At 43.1% G+C, this 21837-nt stretch overlaps 1 protein-coding gene across 4 annotated transcripts in view; it reads right to left on the minus strand.

The window, feature by feature from the left end:
- TMEM131L (transmembrane 131 like) overlaps positions 1 to 21837 on the minus strand; it is a 79258-nt gene that overhangs the window by 44224 nt on the left and 13197 nt on the right. For all 4 annotated transcript variants that reach the window (XM_040554529.1, XM_040554533.1, XM_040554530.1 and 1 more), the window contains exons 4-5: positions 1551 to 1622; positions 483 to 606 (exon numbers count right to left, since the gene is read on the minus strand). In XM_040554529.1, the coding sequence (XP_040410463.1) occupies positions 483 to 606; positions 1551 to 1622 (196 nt within the window). The remainder of the gene's footprint in view (positions 1 to 482; positions 607 to 1550; positions 1623 to 21837) is intronic.

Raw genomic sequence — 21837 nt, forward strand, 5'->3', positions numbered from 1 at the left:
TGTGTTATATTGTTATACATCATAAAAAAAATCTGAGTTAAAATAATGGTCTTAGATCCTATGGCAATTATGCTCTAAATTGCAATACAAAAATGCATAAAACATTTCACTATTTTTTTGGGGGTTGAATATGCAAGACCATTGAAAAGACTGAAAATTCAAGGCTGTAAACACCCACACGCCTGTGGATGACTGCACAAAGCTGCATATAACAGAATGAGATCTAAACAGCCAATTTAACACTGAAAAATTCTTTTCTTTCTGAGTTACTGTAAAACACATTTCCTACTGTAGGTTTTGGATGTCTTCTCCATTACCAATCTAAGTAAAAACGAGCAAAAAGTGCTAGCAAAAACAGAAAGAAGTTGGAGGTCCTAAGGAAAAGCACGAAGAGAAAACACAATGAAAACTTTAGGCCAAAGGAAGCATGAAGGCTTGGCACTTGGCCATTACATAGTTTCCAAAAGTACATCAACACTCACCCGGCTATGAACAGGAGACACATGAAACTGTCTAGTAGCTGTAAACACTGAATTCACCACAACTTCTCTATCTCTACTAGGGTTGTAGGCATGCAGCATTTTAGCTCTGGGTAACCCCAGTAATCTAAAGCGGGGAAAAAAAGAGAAAGAAATTATTCACTTTATAAGAATAGGCAATGTACAAAAAGCATCCAAACAAATCACACCAGAACATGTCAATATGAAACAGTTTCCCAGATACGATTATTCTTTGGAAACATACCAAACAAATTTTGCCCTTTAACATATAAATAAATAACACTGCAATGCAAGAGGTGCACCTAGCCAAAGCTCACTTGGGTCACTCGTAGTTCGTTTTCTTTTTAAATGCAACCCTTACTAGGCACAAAGCTTTCAAGAAAGTTCAAATAACCGAAGTCTTGTTTTGTTTTGTCAGCTAAAACAATGATCTCTTAAGGCTTAAGTTAAGTTGAGTTAGCTAATACATCTTAAAAACAGCAGCTTACATATACATCTTCTGAAACATTCCTTTAACTCACAAGGGTACAGTGTTTCTGTTCTGGTTATTGACGGAAGACAGATCATGATTTTAAAATGTTGGGTTTTTTGTTTTGTTTTTTTTTTTCTTAGAAGAAAACTAAAAATCTCAAGTAATCTACCAGTATGTTTTGCCTTGGGTTTTCTGGATTTTACTTTTGAAAGCTAAAGGAAGCAACAAGCTCTTCCCCCTCTTGAAAGGGGACTTTTCAAGAAATGAACAACCAGCATGAGGAACTGATTTGACACACATGCAGAATCACCTGAGAAGGCCCTTCTGTTCAGTGTCTACCCAGAATGCATTACAGTTCCCTGTTCCTTTTTCCTCCTTTCTAAAACTACATTGATTTTCATTTACCAAGTGCCTCAAGGTACAAAACGATTCCAACTCCGTGGCAGTTACTTACTATTTCTCTTTTTTTCAAAGGATAGAACGATCTCAGCTAATGATCTTCACCCAAACGTAGCCCAGCAGAGCTGTTCCTCCCCACTTAATTATTAATTGAGGTAACAATAATGCAAGACACTTACTGCATTCCAAAATGCAGGACTGAAGGGTGAAAATGTAAGGCCTTCCCATTTGGAGGCATCTTTGCTGAGAAGCTGAAAAAAGAAGAAAAGACAACAATTAATATTTAGTGCATGTGATACTATACATAGCAGGGAAAGAAGACATTACAGGCTGTAGTTCCTTGTATTCCTAAACATGCTATTTCCAAACCTTTTCATACATTCCTCTCTCTGCCTTGAGAATAACCTTTTAAGAATGTTTCTGTACAATACCACGCGTTGGAAAGCTCATGCTAATAAAAGCACAGGTTGATAAGCATTTCACTCTAGATGCAATGCTGCCTTGAACAACCTCCCTTCCTTGAACATATCCCCTCAGTCATACTGATACACCTGTTTACAAGGGTGCGTAGGGAGCCATAGAGAAGTCATTTAAGAGAGTCCTGAGGAATGAAAATTGTCAGCACAGAGCAGATCCCCAGTCTATCTACCTGGCATTCAGACAAGCACTTGTACTAGCAGAGCTGAGAGATGCACAGGTAGAAAAGCAAATAGCAGCTTGTGAAAAACTGACATCAAAGGAAGTGCTTGCCTAGCTGGCTTTAATACAAAAGCCAACTCATTCCTTATAAGAGAATAAGAAAGAGCGTGGAAACATACACGTCATCATCTTTCCTTTGCCCTAGGAACATTTACAATGAAGTTCCCATCGGTTCTAGCACATTTTTAGCTTATTTCAACATGAGCCGAGATGCCCTTAACATAGACAGAAATCCCAGGGCATCTTCACCACTTTCTCAATTACAACGTGTTCTCCACAAGCCTAAACAGCTGTAGTGGTGAAAAACAAGCCCAGCACTTGATCATTACAGCTACATACCCAGCGCACCATGCTGTTAAAAACCTCCTCAGAAGCAGTCTGCAGGTTCCATAGCCTGAACCAGGCTCGTCACTGCTGGGTGATGCTAATAGGCATCCTAGCAAGGGCAAGTCTGAGACGGGAGGGAAGGATTGTGGTCTCATTTGTTATCCAGCTGCTTTGCATAACATGCGGTAGTGCAGTTAATTGGTTCCCAATTTAAAAATGCAGTCCTGTAACATTACACCTATTATATATTAAAGCACCTACATAATTCTGTTTTTATAGCCCAAACCAATACAGCCATCATAATTTATTACCAATCAGGGAAAGTTAGGTTTATTACTATGAAACCCACAACTTTTATGAAAACATTTCGTAGAGGAGGGAGTCAACTCCCTTGCCGTTGTAGCAGGAGAAATGTGATACATCCAGGTAGTGCTTCTGGGAAGTTGCTGGAAAATAATGTAAGAGCAAATGATGCAGAACTATGAAGTCCAAGTGAATGACTGAGTCTCCTTCCAACCACCCCCAGCCAGCTCCTGTCCCGCTCCCACAGCATCTAGCATCTTCCAGGCCTCCAAAAGTCATCCTCAGGGACATACCCAGAAGGAAAGTCTGAGCATTGTCGTAAACATAAATAAATCAAAATTGCCACTAAAATAAAAGCCCCAGACATTTGAGGGAAGGCACGTTTCTTAAGGGTACTTACATATATATTTATATGCATATACGTATCAAAATAAAAGTCAAGCCATACAGCGTATGTATATAGTATCACCTTGAACCCCCTCATCACTTTTCTTAGGTTTTTAGCACCCTGCAGGTACTGCTGAAATATCTTTTCCCACCTGAAAAACCTCTGCTAAGAAGGACAAAAAGCTGAGTACTCCCCTGTGCCAATTTGTGTAATCAGCAGCAGCTCTCTAAGACTTACTAATCTGTCTTCTGGGGAATTCAGGCAGCAACAGCTTTTCTCCTCTTGACCCCAACTCTGCAACAGGCACCCAGTGCTTTGGGGATGCAGTAGACTGCATTTCACTGACTTAGGGAGAACAAGGACGTGACATAGCAGTGGTTCTTCAAAATGCACTAGGTTGCTGTTCAGCCAACCACCACAGCCAACCCTCTAGCCACAAAACAGGAAAAGCCCCGTGAGAGCAGCAGCAGGGATCCCAGCGCTGGCACCCCATTCATTCTGGAGAAGGCAGCCTGGACCTGGGAGGTCCAGCTAACAAACTCTGCAGGCTCTGAACTGGCTTCTGCACATCACCATGGAGGTGATCTCTTTCACAAAAGCTGGGAGCAGTACTGGACCCAGCCTCACTCCTAACACACAGTGGCCCTGCAGGGAACAGCTCAGCTCCAAGCAGACGAGCACTCTTCTCGCAGAAGAGAGCTATCCCTACACGGAGCTACCAAGCATCTCCACACACTGCTCCCCAGCAGCTCCGGGGATGGGATCCTGGCTGCAAGACACCCAGCTTCTGCTCTGCACCCCATAAGAGCTGCTGAAGTGCTCCAAGCCCCAGCCTGGCCCCAAAAGCAGAACAGCCACATTCCTGCGGCGCTGTGCTCATAACCCTGCCCAGTGGCCAGCTCCAGGGCGTCTGCAGCACTTATCAGCAGCTGGGAGCAGTCCCAAAACGTAACTCGAGAGCCGAGTTTATTCGACAGCAGGACTCAGAGAAAGAGAAACCTACCGTTTTCCAGTTCTGATTTTTTTTTTTTTTTTAATTTTCCTCCCCAAGGGAGAAAACAACAAGCTGGAATAGGAGGAATGGGCAGGGGGCCACTCTACCCTCCACACTCAAGGCACCAGTATGCATTTTGAAGCCCACCGCTGTGAAGAGAAAGGGACAGGTCGATCAACATCAGAAGTGTGGTTCTCCAACGTGTTAGTGGTCTCTCAAAGCCAGCTGGAGGCTGGCACAACACCCTTCTGCATCCCTGCCTTTCCAACGCAACGCAGCGCATCCAGACCTCTGCAGGGAACTCACACAGAAGTTAAGTTTCAAAGACAATTTATTAAGATGCTTAGAAGTTGAAGTCACTTTTAAAATAGAACATTTAAAGAACCTCATCTCACAAATGGATTCACCTCAAGTTATGCCAAAAAAGCTCTCTTTTGGCTGCAGACTACATGCCCAAAAAAGTACACGGGACATTTCACGAGAATGTTACAGCCCCGGGAAAGACCCACAAATATCAGCCTAAGAATGGAAGTCTTGAAACAACAAACGTGGAGAAAGAGTCCTTTTTGCAGAGGAGAAAGCCTGGTTTCTATCCCCTCCATTGCCATCTCCAAGCAGCCGGCATCACACTGAGCAGTCTGTCTAGCAAAGCTCAGCTCCACGCTCCACTTCGGGGCATCTCTCAGTTTTTTTCAGGCTCACCACCTGAACACCAACTTCCAGGTGATACATTTTGACAGAACGGGCCAATTCTAAGATTTCAAGGGACGTTTCTAAGTACAAGTGAACAGAACTAGAGAGAAACAGGAGGAAAATGAAGGAGAGGAAGGGAATTTCTGGCAACTGCCTTGGCACCTGAGCAGTTTCAGCTAGGTTTGTACTCATCTTTGTATCAAAGTAGTTTAGTTTCCTCCATCACCACTAACAATTCAATACCCTTCCTCCTTCTCTGGCTAGCCAAACCTCACCACACATATTGAAAATGTCGACACGCTGAAGCATTGATCTCCAAAGGAAAGAAGAGGAAGAGCTGAAGGGATGGGGAGGTGGGCAAGGGACCAGCACGGTCACCCAGAGCACCCAAGGCAAACGGAAAGAGGCAGGCACTCTCCTCGGCGGAAGGAGAGGGTGGGCCCGAGAGGTGCACCTCTTTCTTTATAGCAGTATTACTCACACTTCACAGGCCAAAAACAGAAGAAAAGCGTTTACCCCCTAAAAATGCAAACAAAAGCCCAAACCTACTCTGAACAAGTTGTTCCTTTTTAGAAAACTTAAGAAACGGAGTCAATCTTTCTGACTATATGTATATATATATATATATATATATATATATAAAAATAACAACCCAGCAATCAGCAGAATAAACAGCGGCTAAGCAGAAGTGCAGAGAATTATACCCCAATGTCTCATTTTCTTCCATCAGCTCCTCCAAACCTTCCTTGTACCCTTATTTCTTTGATTACTTCAGATTACCTTAGGATCCATATTATCTGGTGATTCATATAGCAACATCTGTAGATGGAATAATCGTAACCATTACTTGGTGAACTTTCCCCATCCTTCCCTTTTGTGCCCTTTGTTGACAGCATATGGAGAAAAAACAAAGGAGGGAAGGCACTTTGTTGTTGTTTTTTTTTCCTTTGTGGTTTTCGTGGGAGCAACAGGCAAAGAACGACTGGATTTTTAACATGCAAGAGGTTCTTTTAAGTGACTCTGCTTAGGTAGAATTATGCTGTTTTTTATTGATAAAAATAAAATCCCACTTTTTATGTTTGGCATTTTGGCACTTTGTATGTTCAATGTATGAATACTAATGAACCCACAGAATGAGGCTTTGAGATACAAAAGCATATACATACTGTATAGGAAGGCACAATTTTTATATGTAAACTGAAAAAGAAATTAAATTCAAAAATCTCATTCACTGACTGATTTTAGATCCATTCCTCCAGACTACACATGACAAACAGAAAAACTAAGAGGAGATTGACACATACTGAAACAACCGAACCCAAACACTTTCAATAGTGCTGACTACAGCTGATGCAAAGAGATCGTGTTGACAAATGAATAAAATTGTTAAGGGAGAATTAACACAGATACAGAAACAGATCCCAGCAGCAGCTGAACCAAAGTCTTCTGCAGACTGGATGCAAAGCTTTTGTTTGTCAGGTCACCTAGCCCCTCTTTTCTCTTTTACATTAACGATCAAGACAACTCTGAAGAAAAAAAACACCAGCAACTGGAACATTTCTAACTATGGGTGGTTTTTTTTGTTTTGTTTTGTTTTTTTTGCAACCACCAAACTTAACATCTATCCTAATGGCAGAAAGAACCACCAGAAAACCCATCTGCCCTGGTACAACCCTACCAGGCTCACAGGCAAGGTCCTCTGCAGGCTGCGGCACCTGGAGCAGCGCTGCTCCTGCCTGGCTCCCCACGTCCTCACCACCATGTGGGACCTCCAGCGCTCTTCTCAGCACCCAGAAAATCACGGTGTGTTTTTTTTTTGTTTTTTTTTCTTGTTTTTTTTTTTAAGAAAAAAATGCCTAGCAGGTGAAAGAACAAACATGGGTTTTAAGCACTGAGAACCTAGAAGGCGAAATAGCCTCCGCTATTCTTAGTGCTGCATTGTTTAGGGAAGAGGGGGAGGACTGACTCACTGCTTCTGAATGCTTGGGGACAGGCAATTTGTCGTCAGGATTCATTTATATATACTTTACAAGAGCGCTGTGCTGTCTCTGGAAGAAGAGTGGTGGTCTTGTTGTTCTCTGAGCTACCCCACGTACGTCAGGAACCGGCCCCCAGAGCGCGGAAGGCAGGAAGGGACAAAATGGCATCACCCATCAAAAAACACTGCGTGCAGGCCTGCTATTTTGCCTATCTTGGCTAAAAATAGGAAAGGGGAGCTAAACCAAAATAAATCAGTGGGATGGACAAGACAACTTCTCTCCAAAAACAAATACCATGATTTACAGCCACGAGTCATGACTTCAGGGGGCAGACAGGTCAAACAACCTTTTTTTCTTTGTTTTTTTGTAAAGTTGGCAAAACAGCACAGAGCCAAAAGTTGCAATCTGGTTTATTTTAAAAGGTACTGAGGTAAAAGAGGTAGGTAAGCCTAGTGAAACGTGTAAGACACCAGCTGTTCCTTGCTACTTCCAAGCGGCACCTGTGTGCAGCCTCCTCGGCCTCCTCTCCTCCAGCCTCCGGTTCCCGCTACCATTCGTGGTCCTTCTGGGTAACCTTCGCTCACCTCGCCACTCGGTGTCCCCTTCCTGTGAAATTCTGCAATAATGTTTATATAAGCTCTTAGCAGAACAGTTAGCTAAGCCAGCACTGCTTTATTTTCACTTATTACAAAACCACAACTGCATCAAATTCATAAAGATCAAGTTCATAGGATTTGATGGTAAAGCGCTTACGAAGTCTCATTTCTCAACAGAATACGAATATAAAGACACAGATAAATCTGTTTTTTCTCCCTGTCCTCACACCCAAACAGACTCCTTGAAAAACGTCCAAAAAAGTTAAATGCAGACCATGATAAAAATCAGAATAAGACCCGTGAAGAATTTTAACAGAGAAGATGAGCAGTTAGACATGAAATCTTATAATGAATATCTTGGTGAAAAGAAAAGGCTTTCTTCTCCAGATGTCTGTGCGGTTTATATTTTAGCAGCAGCAGCACAATAAAGCGTGTTTAACAACAGAATGGAATTATTCTCTCCCATAAATCAATCCTCAACTTAAGAAATAAATGAAATCTGTACTAAATTAAGAAATGAGTTTACAATGACTTCAGTTCATTTGAAATTGTTTTCTGAAACCTCTTCTTTCAAAATCCTTCAGCCACCCAGATTTCAAGCAACAACCAAAGCTCTCTAGAGATGGTCCAGAGGGAGCTTGTATCTTTTAGGCATCTTGGACAGTTGCTTCAACAACTAAATAAGAGCAGAGATTCTGGAAAAGGCACAGTGGTGCTGCCGAGAGCATTAGCAACGCTTCAGAGCTGCCTCATTAAGCCTGGCTTCCCAGTTGCTTTTAAAAACAAAGGGCACAAAATCCTAAAAGCCCCAAGCTCAGCTCACTGAGACCACCACATAGGTTCCTGCACAACGTGGGTCACTCTGGCATGTAGTCAGCAAATCAAGCATGAAAACCAGGTATTCAGGCACCTGTGGGGCCTAAACTGAACCTGAGACTACTTGTGGACACACACAAAAAAAAAGATGTCTTGCTTCAGCCAGGCCAAAAACTATCTGAAGTTATTTGCTTTGGATGAGCAGACTGGGCCCACTCGTTCAAAACGCACATCAAACACTTTCCTCTGAAGCATCTCCATCACTGCCAGCAAAGCCCGAGTATCCCGGCAGGCAGAAGACCTACCTTCATGCTCCTTTTTTCTTCTTACAGTGAAATAATTGCTTGTTCATTTTGCAATACTTCAGAAAGCGATCTCTAAGTACCTGAGAGGATGGTAACTGCTCTGAAATAAAGCCTTTAATTTACCTTTTTTCCACATTTTCTTAAGTTCTTAACAAAACAACGGAAAAAAAAAAAGAGTCACTTGCCTAATGAAACAAAAACTTAAGCTCCCTTAGAAGCCCGGGCATTCTTGACGTTTTATCCTGAATTACCAGGTCCTGGAATTCAGGGGTTATGAGAAAATGCTATATTTCAGTTCCGTTTAAAGAATGCTCCTAGCCCATGAGTATGTGAAATAAAAACACAATTCCCAAAGGCACAAAGCAGTTCATATGTGTTCTTTTTTTTAAAAAAAAAAAAAAAAACTCAGCTTTTCATCCAAATTCACTCTCCCTCTCCCCCCGAGTAATTTGCTTACCCTGCAGTTGCCATATCCTCCAAAAACTTAAAACTGCCTGCACAACCCTGGTTTGTTCTTCAGAACCTGACACTAAGATCACAAATCATTTCTAAGACGCTAACTTGTGTCCATCTGACTTAATGAAGAAATATTAAGGAAGACAAACCTGAACGCCCTGGTCTACACTTTAGAGGTGTAACTAAACGTCTTTTTGAAGAGCGCTGACCACTCGCAACCCAAATCTGTTTCAACAGGAGCTACAAGACTCCGTGCCTCTGAAAAATCACGGATTATCCAAGCTCCTACCTAGAGCCTCTAAACTGAAAAAGAAACATTTTAAAGCCAAGATGTGTTGCTCACAGTCTTTTTCAGACATCTGAAAACACAACTCAAGAGAGAAAAAGTACACAGAAGTACCTAGCAAAAAGAGAAGGCTTGTACAATGCCAGCACAGCACCTTCTCAGGCTAAAAGCCGAGCCACTCTAGCTGCAAGTCTTGCACTGGAAATACCGTGAAATTTAAATGGCTGCTCCCTACCCAGTTTTCAAAGCATTTCACTGGAAGCAAACAAACTTCACAGCACACCCCTGTGAAGGAGGGAGAACAAAAAATTCTCAAAAAAGGCAAAAGGTCGACCACATACTCACCTACCTTGTACCTAAGGGCAGCATATTTCTTCCCGCACACTTCTGCGCACTAGGTAGGCTAAATATCAAATTCTGCCCTTGCAACACTGAAACCATGGCAGATTTCAGTGGCAAGTACTGCTTCTAAGCATCATCCTGTATGAATGTAATTAGGAATCTAACAAAGACAGAGAATCAAGAGAAAGCAGGTACTGATTCTATCACACCTGCCTTAATTAAATTAATTCCCTTTAAAATAACAATGGACTCATTTTCTCTTCCTGCAGAGAGTGTCTACGAGGGGAGAAAAGATGCTGAAATTCAAAAATGAAAATTAAGGAGGGACCATGAACAGTACAGAAGGACGAGATCCCTGTCCAGCCTTTGAATGCATCAACTGCAATTCCAATTTTACTGAATAAAATAAAAATTCTTTTTATCAAGCACATAATCTCACTCATAAATCTCCCTAGGTGCAACAGCAAAGGGCCAATTTCTGTCAATTCAGCAGCAACACCACTTAAAGCGTTTCACTTTCATGTGTAAGGTCGCTGCAGTATTTATCTCATGTAGCAGCACATCTCTCTCTGGTCTTGAGAGAATGGGGGAGGTTATTGACAGGAAACACAATGGGGCTGCAAAGCTCAGAGTAATAGGAAGTTACATTCTTGTTAAATATCATTGCACTCAACCATTTCCTTTTTCTATTTACAGCTGCAGCCAAAAATTTCCATCTTGACAGAAACCATTTCAAGTTAGAATAGTTCAGCAAAATGCATGAAAGAGCTCTGTGGTATCTGATAAGCTTGACCTGCTTAATATTAAAGAGTGATAATCTTCCTACAGTAGCCGTCTCTTGCTGTTTCTTCATTAATTTGAGCTTTTAGTTTCTTCTTATAATGAATGAGCACAAGCCTTTAAGACAGCTAAGATTTGCACGGTAGATCTTAAGGCCCATAAGAAATTTTTACACTGCATCTGGTAAGCACTAAAAATCCCCTCCCCTTTTTTCTCTCCATGAAGCAGAAAAAGAACATTAGCTAAAAAGGGAAACTAAGCAAACACAAGCATGCTCAGACCTAAGATTTAAGAAACAAACATAATTTTTAAAAAATCTGGGTTTGATTTATTGCCTTTAGTCTGGACAATGCAACTGATACCACCTGCCCCTGAAAAGAAGCCATGGAAAAGTCAGCAAGCTCAGATGCCATATAAAGCTGCAAAATCCAGCTTTGACACCGAAGTGGAAAACATCAGCCTGGACTGCATGTCTCCTATCGTTTGTGAATTACAGCCCAAATCTTTAAACAAAAGCATAAACTTTAAGCATAGTATCTTCCCTCTGATATCCAATGCTATTCCTTGTTTAAACCAGCACATGAAGATGCACGATCATGGGCTCAGTATGGAAAACTGTGCAAGGTATCTACAAAGAATTTTACCAGATAGCTTCAAATGCTATTACTGTGGAAAAAACAAACACTACACCATTTAGATGGATTAGGCAGCAAATGTTTACAAACTCCTAGGACACTGGACAGTCCTTGCAGAACACAAATACAGGCACCTCTTTCAAAACCCTTTCACCAAGCTTTTGCGAGAGTAACACACCAAGCCCAGCTCTCTCTGCACTATGCTAATTTCAGTTTCATAAGGGAAAAGTTATAGCTGCTACTGATTGCCTGGCTTATTAAAATCTTAATTTTTTCTTCCAACAGAGGAAACTTCATGCAAGACTTCCTCAGGCATGTGCAAGCTATCCAGAATTTAAACAACATACACTACTTCTCTAGGAACATCTAATTTTTTGTTTCACCGAATAGCATTTTCACAAGTTGTATTATATGATTGTGGAAATACAATTTAAAAGAGAAAGAAATTAAAAGAACAAGGCTACACTATCCTTAAAGGTACTTTAAGCACAGTGCCGCAGAATGAAATTGCGATTACACAATCCTCCTCCACTCACAGCCAGCTCCAGCAGCAGCTGAAAATGCCGCTCCCCCACCCCAGGGGCCACTACAAAACCTCACTGGGGAGAAAAGTAAAAGATAAGCATGAGACAGTAACCAGACCGCAACATGGAAAAAGTAGTTTCATCCCAAAATCACCACCTCTCCATCTCCCAGAGAATCATTCTGTTCTTCTTCACTCCTCCCAGCTGGGATGCGTTATATCCTCTTTGCTTCCCTCTCCTTCTTCTGATGTCACTTGACAAAGCTTTTTGTTCTGGTGCAGCAACCTACTGGATTCTACGCCATCTGACTGAAGCACTGCATGATATTATTTATCATGCTTGATATGTATTTTCTCCAGCAACACTGATTTTCTTCTCATGAAGTACCTTTTAAAATTTCAATAGTGAAAAAAAAATTGCAGACTACTTTTAATGTTCATTCATATTTTATTAACTGACTGCACTATGCAATTTCATCTTCATCCGTATGCTTCAACGCTCCAGTCATCTATACCTACCATCAAATTAATAGCTTCTGCTTTCCAGCTCCCCATATAAGACTCCGGTTACACTTCCAAGTGCATACACCCCCTTCTGCGGACAGAAAAAGGGGGAATCCTCCGCAGCGTCAGATCATTTCCACATTTTGACCTAAAGCAAACAAACCACTGCAGCAGCAGGGCACCGTGCAGACAGCCTGCAGAATTTCCCTAGATGCAACCTTTTGAAATACCCAGCTTGCTGGTCTGTCTTATGTCACTCAGCACTCGCGGTCACGGCATATAAAATGGAAAGACAGTTGCGTGATTTAGTGCTATTAATAAAAGGAAGCACTCTCAACAGTGTATTTGTGAGCTACTCCTAAGTACTAATAAATATTTATACTTCATTACATTATGTTGTTAAAAAACTTAAAAACACACAATATGAAAATATATACAACAGAAAATCCAAATTAGCCCAAAAAAGGTCATTACTAGGATCAGTAATTACAATGCTTATTGCAGAAATTATCAGGTCCTTACAAAACATCTGGGATGCATTGAAGTCAATGCACAGCACATACTCTGAGCCAGCTTCTTCTGATGTATAAAATGCTGCAACACTCTACTAAGAAGGAAAGCAGAACTATACGAAATACACCCTGTTTCACAGGTTTATTAATGAAACGTCTACCACCAAAAATCTCAGCTATGTTACAGCTGGCACATCAACCTCTGGAGCTCTGATGTCCAGCAATGGGCACCTTGAGCCTTTAAGCTAACATTTGCTTCCTTCAGTACGATAGCTGGTAGGGGAGGGAAGAGAAGAAAAGGGAGCTGGGAAAAAAAAAACAGCAGGAAGTCAGCTTTTGGTATTTTGTATCAGTTCAAAAAATATATATTGCAATCAAGTACTATATTAAGACCTCACCCCCCAGATTCTAGTATTTCCTCCTTTATTTCAACGCCAAGAAGCTAATCAGAGTTCACAGAGTTCAAATGTCAACCCATTGCTTTTAACTCCTTATGGTCAGCAAAAAGAAAGGGAAAAGGAGCAAGCCTCATAAAGCACAGCATTTTTTTTTTTTTTGTCTCTAAGGACAAAGAATCAGTAAAGCTATTCTTAGCGTCTCAACGATCCTCAAAAAACAGAAATTTGCTTCAACTGAAAGAAAGGATGTGCTTCACTGCTGCGTGCTCCACAAATTAATCTATTTAATATGGAGCTTCTCAAGCTTCCTACATCAGGAAAAGCTGCTACTGACAAGACCATGGATTTCCCCGCGGCCTGAAGATGTATTTAACATGCTTGGCTGTGCTCTTCTCACTGCTCCTTTCTCTGCAAGGTAACAGGGATGTGAACAGCCCAGTCCCAGCTGGGAACCCGCACCTGAGCAAATGCCCGCTGCAGGCAGCAGGACTCGATGCAGACAGGAGGGACAGCAGCAGCGGGCCGAGAAGTCCAAGGAACCCATAGCATTTGACCCGTTATTATGACCACATTGAGAAGAGAACGAAAGCAAATGCATTCAACCTTTAACAGGCTTCTTCCTGTCACTCAGCAGTGATACTTTACGCTAAAAAAAGTTCAGTTTTGTTCATAACTCGTCCACCAAAACGCAGCCCGCCACCTCAATGACCAGAAAGCACTCACGATTTACAAAAAGGGGGAGGAAAAAAAAATCTGTGCAAGACTGAAAGCGTGGGGATGGTGGTGGGGGGTGGTGGTGTTTGTTTTAAAGTGGCTACAAGCATCTGCAGTATCAGGCACGTTATCCCAGCAACACTGGGACCACTCACAAAGGGCAGAAATGCCTCCTTTTCAAAAGAAGAGTTTAAATGCTCCAGAAAGTAGGTCACCAATAGGCCAAAGAAATACCTAAGCAGGCAGCAGGCACCTCATGGGTTGCAGGCAGCAGGCTTGCAGCAAAGGACTTGAATAAAAGAGAGCACACCAAGACAGAAATGGGACAATAGCTATTGAAGAAAGGCAGTTAATAGCAACAAAGCACGTAAAGCACGGGTCAAGGAGTCGGTCAAGTACAGGCCCTTCAGCTCCCCACCCTCCTCCAGTTGCCAGGAATCAAGATTTAGACACAAAGCAGCGATGCACATGGCACACAGCACTAGCAGGCAAGCAGACACAAAACCAGAAAGGGCTCATTAAAGCCACAAAATGAAAAGGAGCTGCAAAACATGGTCTACAGTATTACATGACTACTCATTTCCTAAGGGCAGCGCAATGCTTTTCAATGTTCCAATCCCATAAAAAAAAAAAAAAACAGGAATTACGTATTTATGCTTATAGGGTTAACACATTCATTATCTCTGTGTTTAGGTCTTTACCTTGGTGGTATGTTTATTGCAGAGACCTTAATTGTAAAATGCCACGCCACAACTTCAGTCAGTGAGACAATGCAATTCAACATAAAATACATCTGTAGACACAACCTAAGAGGTGACCTATGATGTCGCTGGTGAGGTCCAACTTGCCCACTGCCTCGTACCTCGTGTAGTAACCCACGTGGAGGGTGCACACAGCAGGGAAGTTGCACGCTTTTGACCGCCAGAGAGGGGAGACTCGATTCAGTTTTTTATGGACTCGGTCTCATCGTATGTGAACAGCGGTGGTTACACAAGGTACAAACAGTTATGAATCAGTCACTCCGTCTTTTTTTTTCATTTCACTTCCCCTTTGCTGTTGTCTACCTTTCCTTTAATCGTTAGATTGCTATCTGCTGTTGTCGTGCCTTATCAGTTTTGTCTATCACTTTAGATAAGCTAACTTTCATCTTTCCCCTTCCTACCAGTATTCTCATTCACTAGACATTTTTTCAATAAGTTTCTTTTTTCTTTTCTTGGTGTTTTTGTTATTTTTGTTGTTCTGTTCTGTTTTTGCAGGGTCTTTTTCCCCTCCACAACCTTCACCATCGTTTCTTCTGTCACAATGCTCTTCACTCCTGCCTTTCTGACAATCACACCCCAAAATTCTTCCCCCGCTGCCGAACTCCAGCCCAGGCAGGCTCACCATCACATCTGAGCAGCTTCCAGAGGTGCACTAAGCAGGACATCTCACCAGCACCACGTGCGATCTGCTCGTGGCCCAGCCCTTCCTGGGCTGTGCAGCCGTGCATGGACGGCAGCCTCCTGTTTCCGTACGGTTCTGCCTGAGCGAGCGTGCTGCTCCGAGCCTCAGCTGGAGGATGCAGATCGAGGAGCTTCTGCAGAAAGAAGGAGCCAAGTGTGCAGGACAGGCTCGCTGGGCCAGTCAGAAATGCTGAGGGTTTGGAAAAATTGCTGTAACCTCACCTGGCTTCTTGTCTTGTCCTGCAATGGGAAACCACCACACAGGACAGCGACAGGCAGGAAAGCTCCACCAGGATGGGAACGCTCCCTCACCTCGGGCTCCGAAATTGGGAAACCTGTCCCTCCCACCTCCCGCAGGCATGGGATAAACAGGCATCTCCACATGCACCTCAAAGAAGCTGAATTAAACCCTTCCCCCCCAACACACAACAGAAGGAGCCAGAGACCAGCCTTCCAACACCTCAAGCTCTGTCCCAAAATGACTCTCCATCAGTCACCCCGGTCGGTGCCCAAGGCGGGCATTTCGCCACCAGTGAGATCACGTACCTGTGGTGCGGACGGGTCCTGCCTCTTCCTCGGTGTCAGCTCCAGGTCATGTGGGGGGTGAACCTTGCCTGGCTCTTGCATTGTTTTGAAATGTATATGTTTTTTTTTTTTTTTTATCCTGACTGGTGCAACCGGGTCGCCGTAATGCCCTCTACACTGACCTGCTCTCAAACAGCAGATGGGCAACGCCACAACAGCACTGTAAGCGTATGGGACACCACACTATAATCAGTGGCAGCAATACCATGGTGTCTTAGGGCCTCTGTACACAGCAGATTTCCCCATCAGCCACTACTTTGCTGTCACCTCCTTGCAGCCCCACAGGCTCTGGCACCAGCTCCCCTCCCACCAAAACCCTGGAGAGGGACAGGGCTGCTGCACCCCTGGGTTTGCACCTCCTGGGGCATTCACGATGCTGAGCAGTACTTACTAACACCGGTAGCAACGCTACTCCAAATCACTGGGGATTTGTGGCAGTGCAGGAGGCGAGCTGCTAAGGCCCTGCTCCAGGCCGAGGGGCTGGGGCCGATGCCCAGCTGCACCAACGCTGTCCCAGCCCAGCTCCCACGGGAGCCAGCAGTCACTGGCCCATAGCTTCAGCTGGGCCCTGATTTCACACTGAGTAAAAACACAAACTTTTTACATTTCAGACGTTTGTAATACATAGTCTTTGTTGGTCTGCTCTACTTTTCAAGCAGAGAGCAAACGGCTTCACACGGCAATTTCTGCATTAGCCCCAGAAAAGACAAGCCAGCCCTTCAGAACAACATCTGATGTCCGCAACTCCAAAGTTTCACCAAAGCACATCTTCACAGTCTAAGCGCTGCCTCAGCAGCAACACTCAGGCAAGTATAATTACTTTAAACTTTAGAAGTAGTGCTTTTATCTTCTACCAAACATAATCATTTTTTAATGAATTAAAGCAATTTATCCTTGAATAAAACTGTTGTATCAAGTCAAATAATTGCCTGACAAAACCCGACCAGTTTTGCCTTTTATCCTGCAGCTCTCTCAGGCTTCAGCCCCACCGTGCAACAACAGCTGATAACACCACAGCGTATGCGAGGATGGCTTCCAAACCAAGCGAGACGTGCATGTAGGCCCCACCTGTCTGTGGGACGCCCTGTCTGAAACAGATGAGGGATTAACAGCTTCTGCAAGGAAGTCGTCGAGGACGTGGTGCACTTCGTTGCTCTGAGTATAGCGAGCTGGACACAGAACAGACAGAAGGTCCGAGCCTTAAAAAGCGTGCGCAAGCACACTGTCAGTTGGTTGGGGAAACTGCACCTTTTATCCAAGAGCACCACGGCTATGGAGTTAAAACAGTGTAATACGTAGGAACCTCAAGACCTTGGACATCACACAGAGGATCCTCCTCACAAATAACACAAAAAACAAGAGCACATCTGTTTTTTCTCTCTCTCCAGTGCTAAACACATCGCACTGAGACCACTGGCTCGGAGTCAAGGAAGTCTCCACAGCTGCTCTTTATTCCAGGGGTATTCCCGACGGCAAAGCAACACGCTGCTCAGGCAAACGTGGACCCACGTCCCAAATGCCTAGGGACGGCATTCAAGCCCATACACATGCATGCATACAGCCTGAATTTTGCTTTCATACGTGACTGCCAAACCTGTTTTCATTCTCACTAGTACGAGGCAAACACCTACAGCTCTAAGACTGCAAGGAGTTGCCCGATCCCACCAAACCCTTGTACTGCCTGTGGAGGAACTCTTCAGAAGTGCTCACCGGGGCAGGAGGCACCAGCAGAAGGAATATGCCGGGCAGCAAATTTATGGCTTAATTTTGAGAACCCGAAGTTGCAGAAACAATTGAAGCAGCTTCACAAGGAAGGTTGAGACCTCAACGCACCAACAAACTTTAAAGACATCAGGCACTAACATTTGGATCCGCTGCTTGCCAAACACTGTCAGCTCTGAAAGAATCCTGCAAGAGTTGACAGCAGATGTTCCAAGTGGCTCAAAACTGGTCCCTAAAGCTACTGCAAGTCTAAGGCTCTTTATTAAAAAGAACTCCACTTCAAACCCTCTTGCAAGGGGGAGAAGACCCCCAGTAAATCAGGGGGGGTAACTGCAGTGTAAAAACATGACAGCATTCAGAGCACATAGAGAGGAATAAAGAGCAGTAAAATAAGACTTAACTTTCCACTAGATTACATATCAGCATTCACGCATGACTTAAAAAAAGCTGGGAAAGTCCCACTCAGAAGATAAATATACATGTGCTACCAACAAGGCAGATAGTAGCAGAGACTCAGATAAGCAGAATATGAACTGCTCACTTATTACTTCATTTTACCCACTTCGTAAAGCTGAGACTGCCTATCCATTTTAATTCAAAGACTTCAAATTAACTTATTTTCATCATTGATGAGATATGTGACAAAGGGATTAACCTTCAGTCTCTCAAAGGAAATAAACAGATGCCAGAGAGAAATATTAAAACAATGGACAGCAATATATATATATATATAAATAATATATATATATATATAATATAATAATATAATATAATATAATAATATAAATAATATATATATATAAATATATATATATATATATATATATATATATATATATAAAATAAATAAATAAAGCTTTACATATACAGAAGAAATACTAAGAATGTATGTCAGATCAATATTAACTTAAGGTCACTTTTTCTTCTTTACATATACCATTTGGGTTTCTGAAAGTCTTCCCAAGTAGAGCGAAGTTAGAGTGAAGTTGGTGAAATTATCATTCCATCGACATACAAGCCTGTCCAAAGTCCAGATCAGCTTCAAATTTTAGGAATGCAAATGAACTGAGGTCATGCATAAAGAAGGCTCAGCTACATGACTATAAGTGTCATCATCTGCCACCATCCCATCATCTGAAAGAACAGTTTCTAAACAAGCTAGGCTTACAAAGTAGGGCTGTTTTCTGCATTTCTCATGTTTCCTGAAGCAGCAATGCTGTTGTGAACAAGTATTTAACATAACTTTTTCTTTCTCACAAAGTTCAACCTCTAACCAAAACACAAGAAAATCATGAACCAGGGGAAAGACACCCTGAGCTTTCAACGGCACTGAATGTTTTGCATTATTTTCACTTTCTCCTTTCTACGTCCAAGCCCTTACAGCTTCTTCATGTGTCTTCACAAAGTTTTACAGTAAAAGTCAGCTTTTATCAGGCAGTAACAAAACCCATTATTTTGCACTTCTAATTTCTTAATTTTGATGTCTGTGGATTTCAGGTATATGGGTGGGTTAGATAGGAAACGGCTAACTACTGGTTCACTGGGTACTGCAGCAGATATCTTGTACTAGACAGGGAGTTATCAGAAGCCAAGAGGTTCACAAAAAAAAAGAAGAGGGCTGTCTCACCATCCTCTTGGAGAGCACTGCTCTATTTTGAATTCTCAGTACAAGACTTCAAGGCGATAGGTTCTGATTGAGAAATTATTGTGTTTAAAGCTTAGATAAAGCCCATTTGTTCTACAGAAAACAAGGTCTGTAAAGTATACAAAAAAAATGATTTGGCCTTGTCTAATTGCATTTCCATTGCACCTTCCTAAACTTACCAGGACTAAAGAAATGCAGCGTTATTTATACATCGCTTTGGGGACAGGAGGAGAGAGAGAGAAGAGGTGACCATTGACACAGCCTGGTTTTGCTCTCCAGCTTCCGTATCTCAGGCAGCAGGCTGGACATACCCAAACAGCAAGCCCCTCAGAGGACAAGACAGGCACCTAAACTAATCACGCTGCCCCACACGCTTCTCCTTGGCTTACCTGATGAAAGCACGCTCTTGTACATATGTAAAGCAAGTATTTGCAGTGAGTACTCAGAGTTCTGCAAAAGCACCAACACATATCACCACCACATGCAAATACCATATCTGATAGACTTGTCCTGCCCCTGACACGGACAGTACTGCTTTGTCCCATCAGGAAGGGGGGAGCTGGCCGTTCCTCAACAACCACCACAACAAAAGAAGTCTCTACCCTAAGCAGCTGCCAAAGAAAGTGGATCAAAACTCATGTTAAGACAATACAACTGAAACAGTTCAGAACTCCAGCCTGAATTTATAACCAAGACTGAACTGAAAGCGGTAGTGATGAGGTATCTGTTTCCATTTCCTGTCCATGTTTTTACCTACATTAGTGTGGCAGACACCAAAATGACCGAAAAGGCTCCTTCATCCGATTGCTTCCAAGTCACCACCTGGACCCACAGCCAGGGTGGGAACTCTGCTTTCTCAGGGCACATTTCCTATTCAAATTGAAATACGTCAATGTTACAAGCAGGGCTGTATCAACCTCTGATTCTCTAGGAAGATGGGAGGAAGATAACAGCACTGCCCGTTAACACTTTACCGCACTGCTTCGGAGACATTTCAGGTAACCCCATATTCAACTTACTGAAATCAAGCCAACGTGCTGGTGCTGATGATTCACGAGTAGATTGTTTGTAAATTCCCAAAAGCCAACAAGCTGCTTCATTTTTTCTACTCTGTAATGATTTGCCAAATCTCTAACAGCAGGAAAACTAAGACTCCAAATGCTTATAGGGTGTCAATTTTCAGATTGCTGACAATGGTCTATTATTCCAGATGTCCATCTTTTAACTGCATAATTGTAAGATTAAAATTACTGAGAATTAAGCCCTCTTAAGGAGAACTAAACAGCAGCTCTTAGGGAAGCAAAACTTATTTAGTAATAATAAATTTATAGATATAAAGCTAAATCTTTTGCGGCCCACTGCCCACAAATCAGAAGGATTATCTTGAGATTAACACTCATGTGAAGTTCATTATTAGTGTATTAAAATGTAAAAGCAGAAGGATAAGAAGAGAGTTCCTACTCTGAACTACGTGTATTACAGAAGTAGCATGCACGGGTGAAGGTGACACCGAGATTATGATTGAGACAATGACAAACGTGCCACAGCAGCTGTTTGCTTTCGCTATTTTTTTCCCTCTCTCTAAACACACGGTGCCCTTACGTCCCCTTCTCCAAAAGCAGGCAGGTTAAGCTGGACAAGAAGGACGTCTGGGTACCAGGCTGACTCGCGGAGCGCTCGTAAAGACAGTGCATTTGGGGCGCACTCTTGTCCCAGTGCACAGGCTACGCGTAGTTTAGCAAAAGCCTTAAAAAGATTAAAACCACCCGTCCAGGCAGCAGGAAGAAAGAGGAAGACAGGACAGAGGAGACTGCAGAAGGAAGCTACAAGGTCAGGTCCAGAGCCTGGACGAGGAACTTGCTTGCCAAAAAACCTGCTCTCCTTGGGAGGAGTGCGGTGGTGATGCTATCCCCCGGGGGAGCACAGCCTCCACACGCAGCTCTGGTTCAAAGGTCCAGCACAGCCAGAGGAAGAGCCCAAGGAAGGAGCGTTGTGCACATTTGCAGCTGACACTACTGCAGAAAGAACAGCCCCCAGCAGCCCCCGCACCACACGCGCCCTTCTGCCATGGCTGCAAAGGAAAGCGGAGAACGATCCCAGGCTGATGTTAACCTTGCAAAAACTAAGACAAAGAAGCGCTCTGAATCCAGCGTCGTCTTGTGATCCGACGTGTAGAGCTGCACAAGGTAGGGGACAGTACAGGGACAACAGAGAGGGCAAGACAGCTTCTTTCTCTTGCTGTGCAGGCTTGAAAATACAACCATTTCAGGCATGGCCTGGACAGGAACTAAGAGAGGAAAGAAATGCTGTCATAGTAAGATATGCAAAAGATCTGTGGAAGAGACAGAAAGCCAGAAAGTGGGAAGAGAAAATGAGGAAGAAATTAAGAGAACAAGAGAAAGAAAGAAAGAGATGGGTCACCACAATGTGAAACCCAGTTCATTTCTGTTTCAAATGGGTCATTACAGGCAAGAAAGTTTCCTCCAGCAGCACAAATACAGCTTCTTCAGAAATACCGATCTCTGTGCAAACAATAACCTCACAGCCCCAACTGGGAGGAGACCATCACTGCCAGAGCAGAAATGGGGGTAGGGACAGCCTGCATGGCTTTTCAAAGCAGCACAAACCATAAAGTGTTACGCAAGTGTTAATCCTCAATTGCTAGACCAAGACTGCCTTCATTTCTCAAAGTCAAATTGCCACCCGTAGATGCGGAAGTCCCCTCTAGGTCAGCATACAACCTAATGTATAGATCAAGCTGTCTCTGTCCTGATGATGGGCATCTTTCAGGCCAGGACGACTCACAACAGCGGGCTCAAATT

Source organism: Cygnus olor, chromosome 4 (genome assembly GCF_009769625.2).
Source record: "Cygnus olor isolate bCygOlo1 chromosome 4, bCygOlo1.pri.v2, whole genome shotgun sequence".
Taxonomy (NCBI): Eukaryota; Metazoa; Chordata; class Aves; order Anseriformes; family Anatidae; genus Cygnus; species Cygnus olor.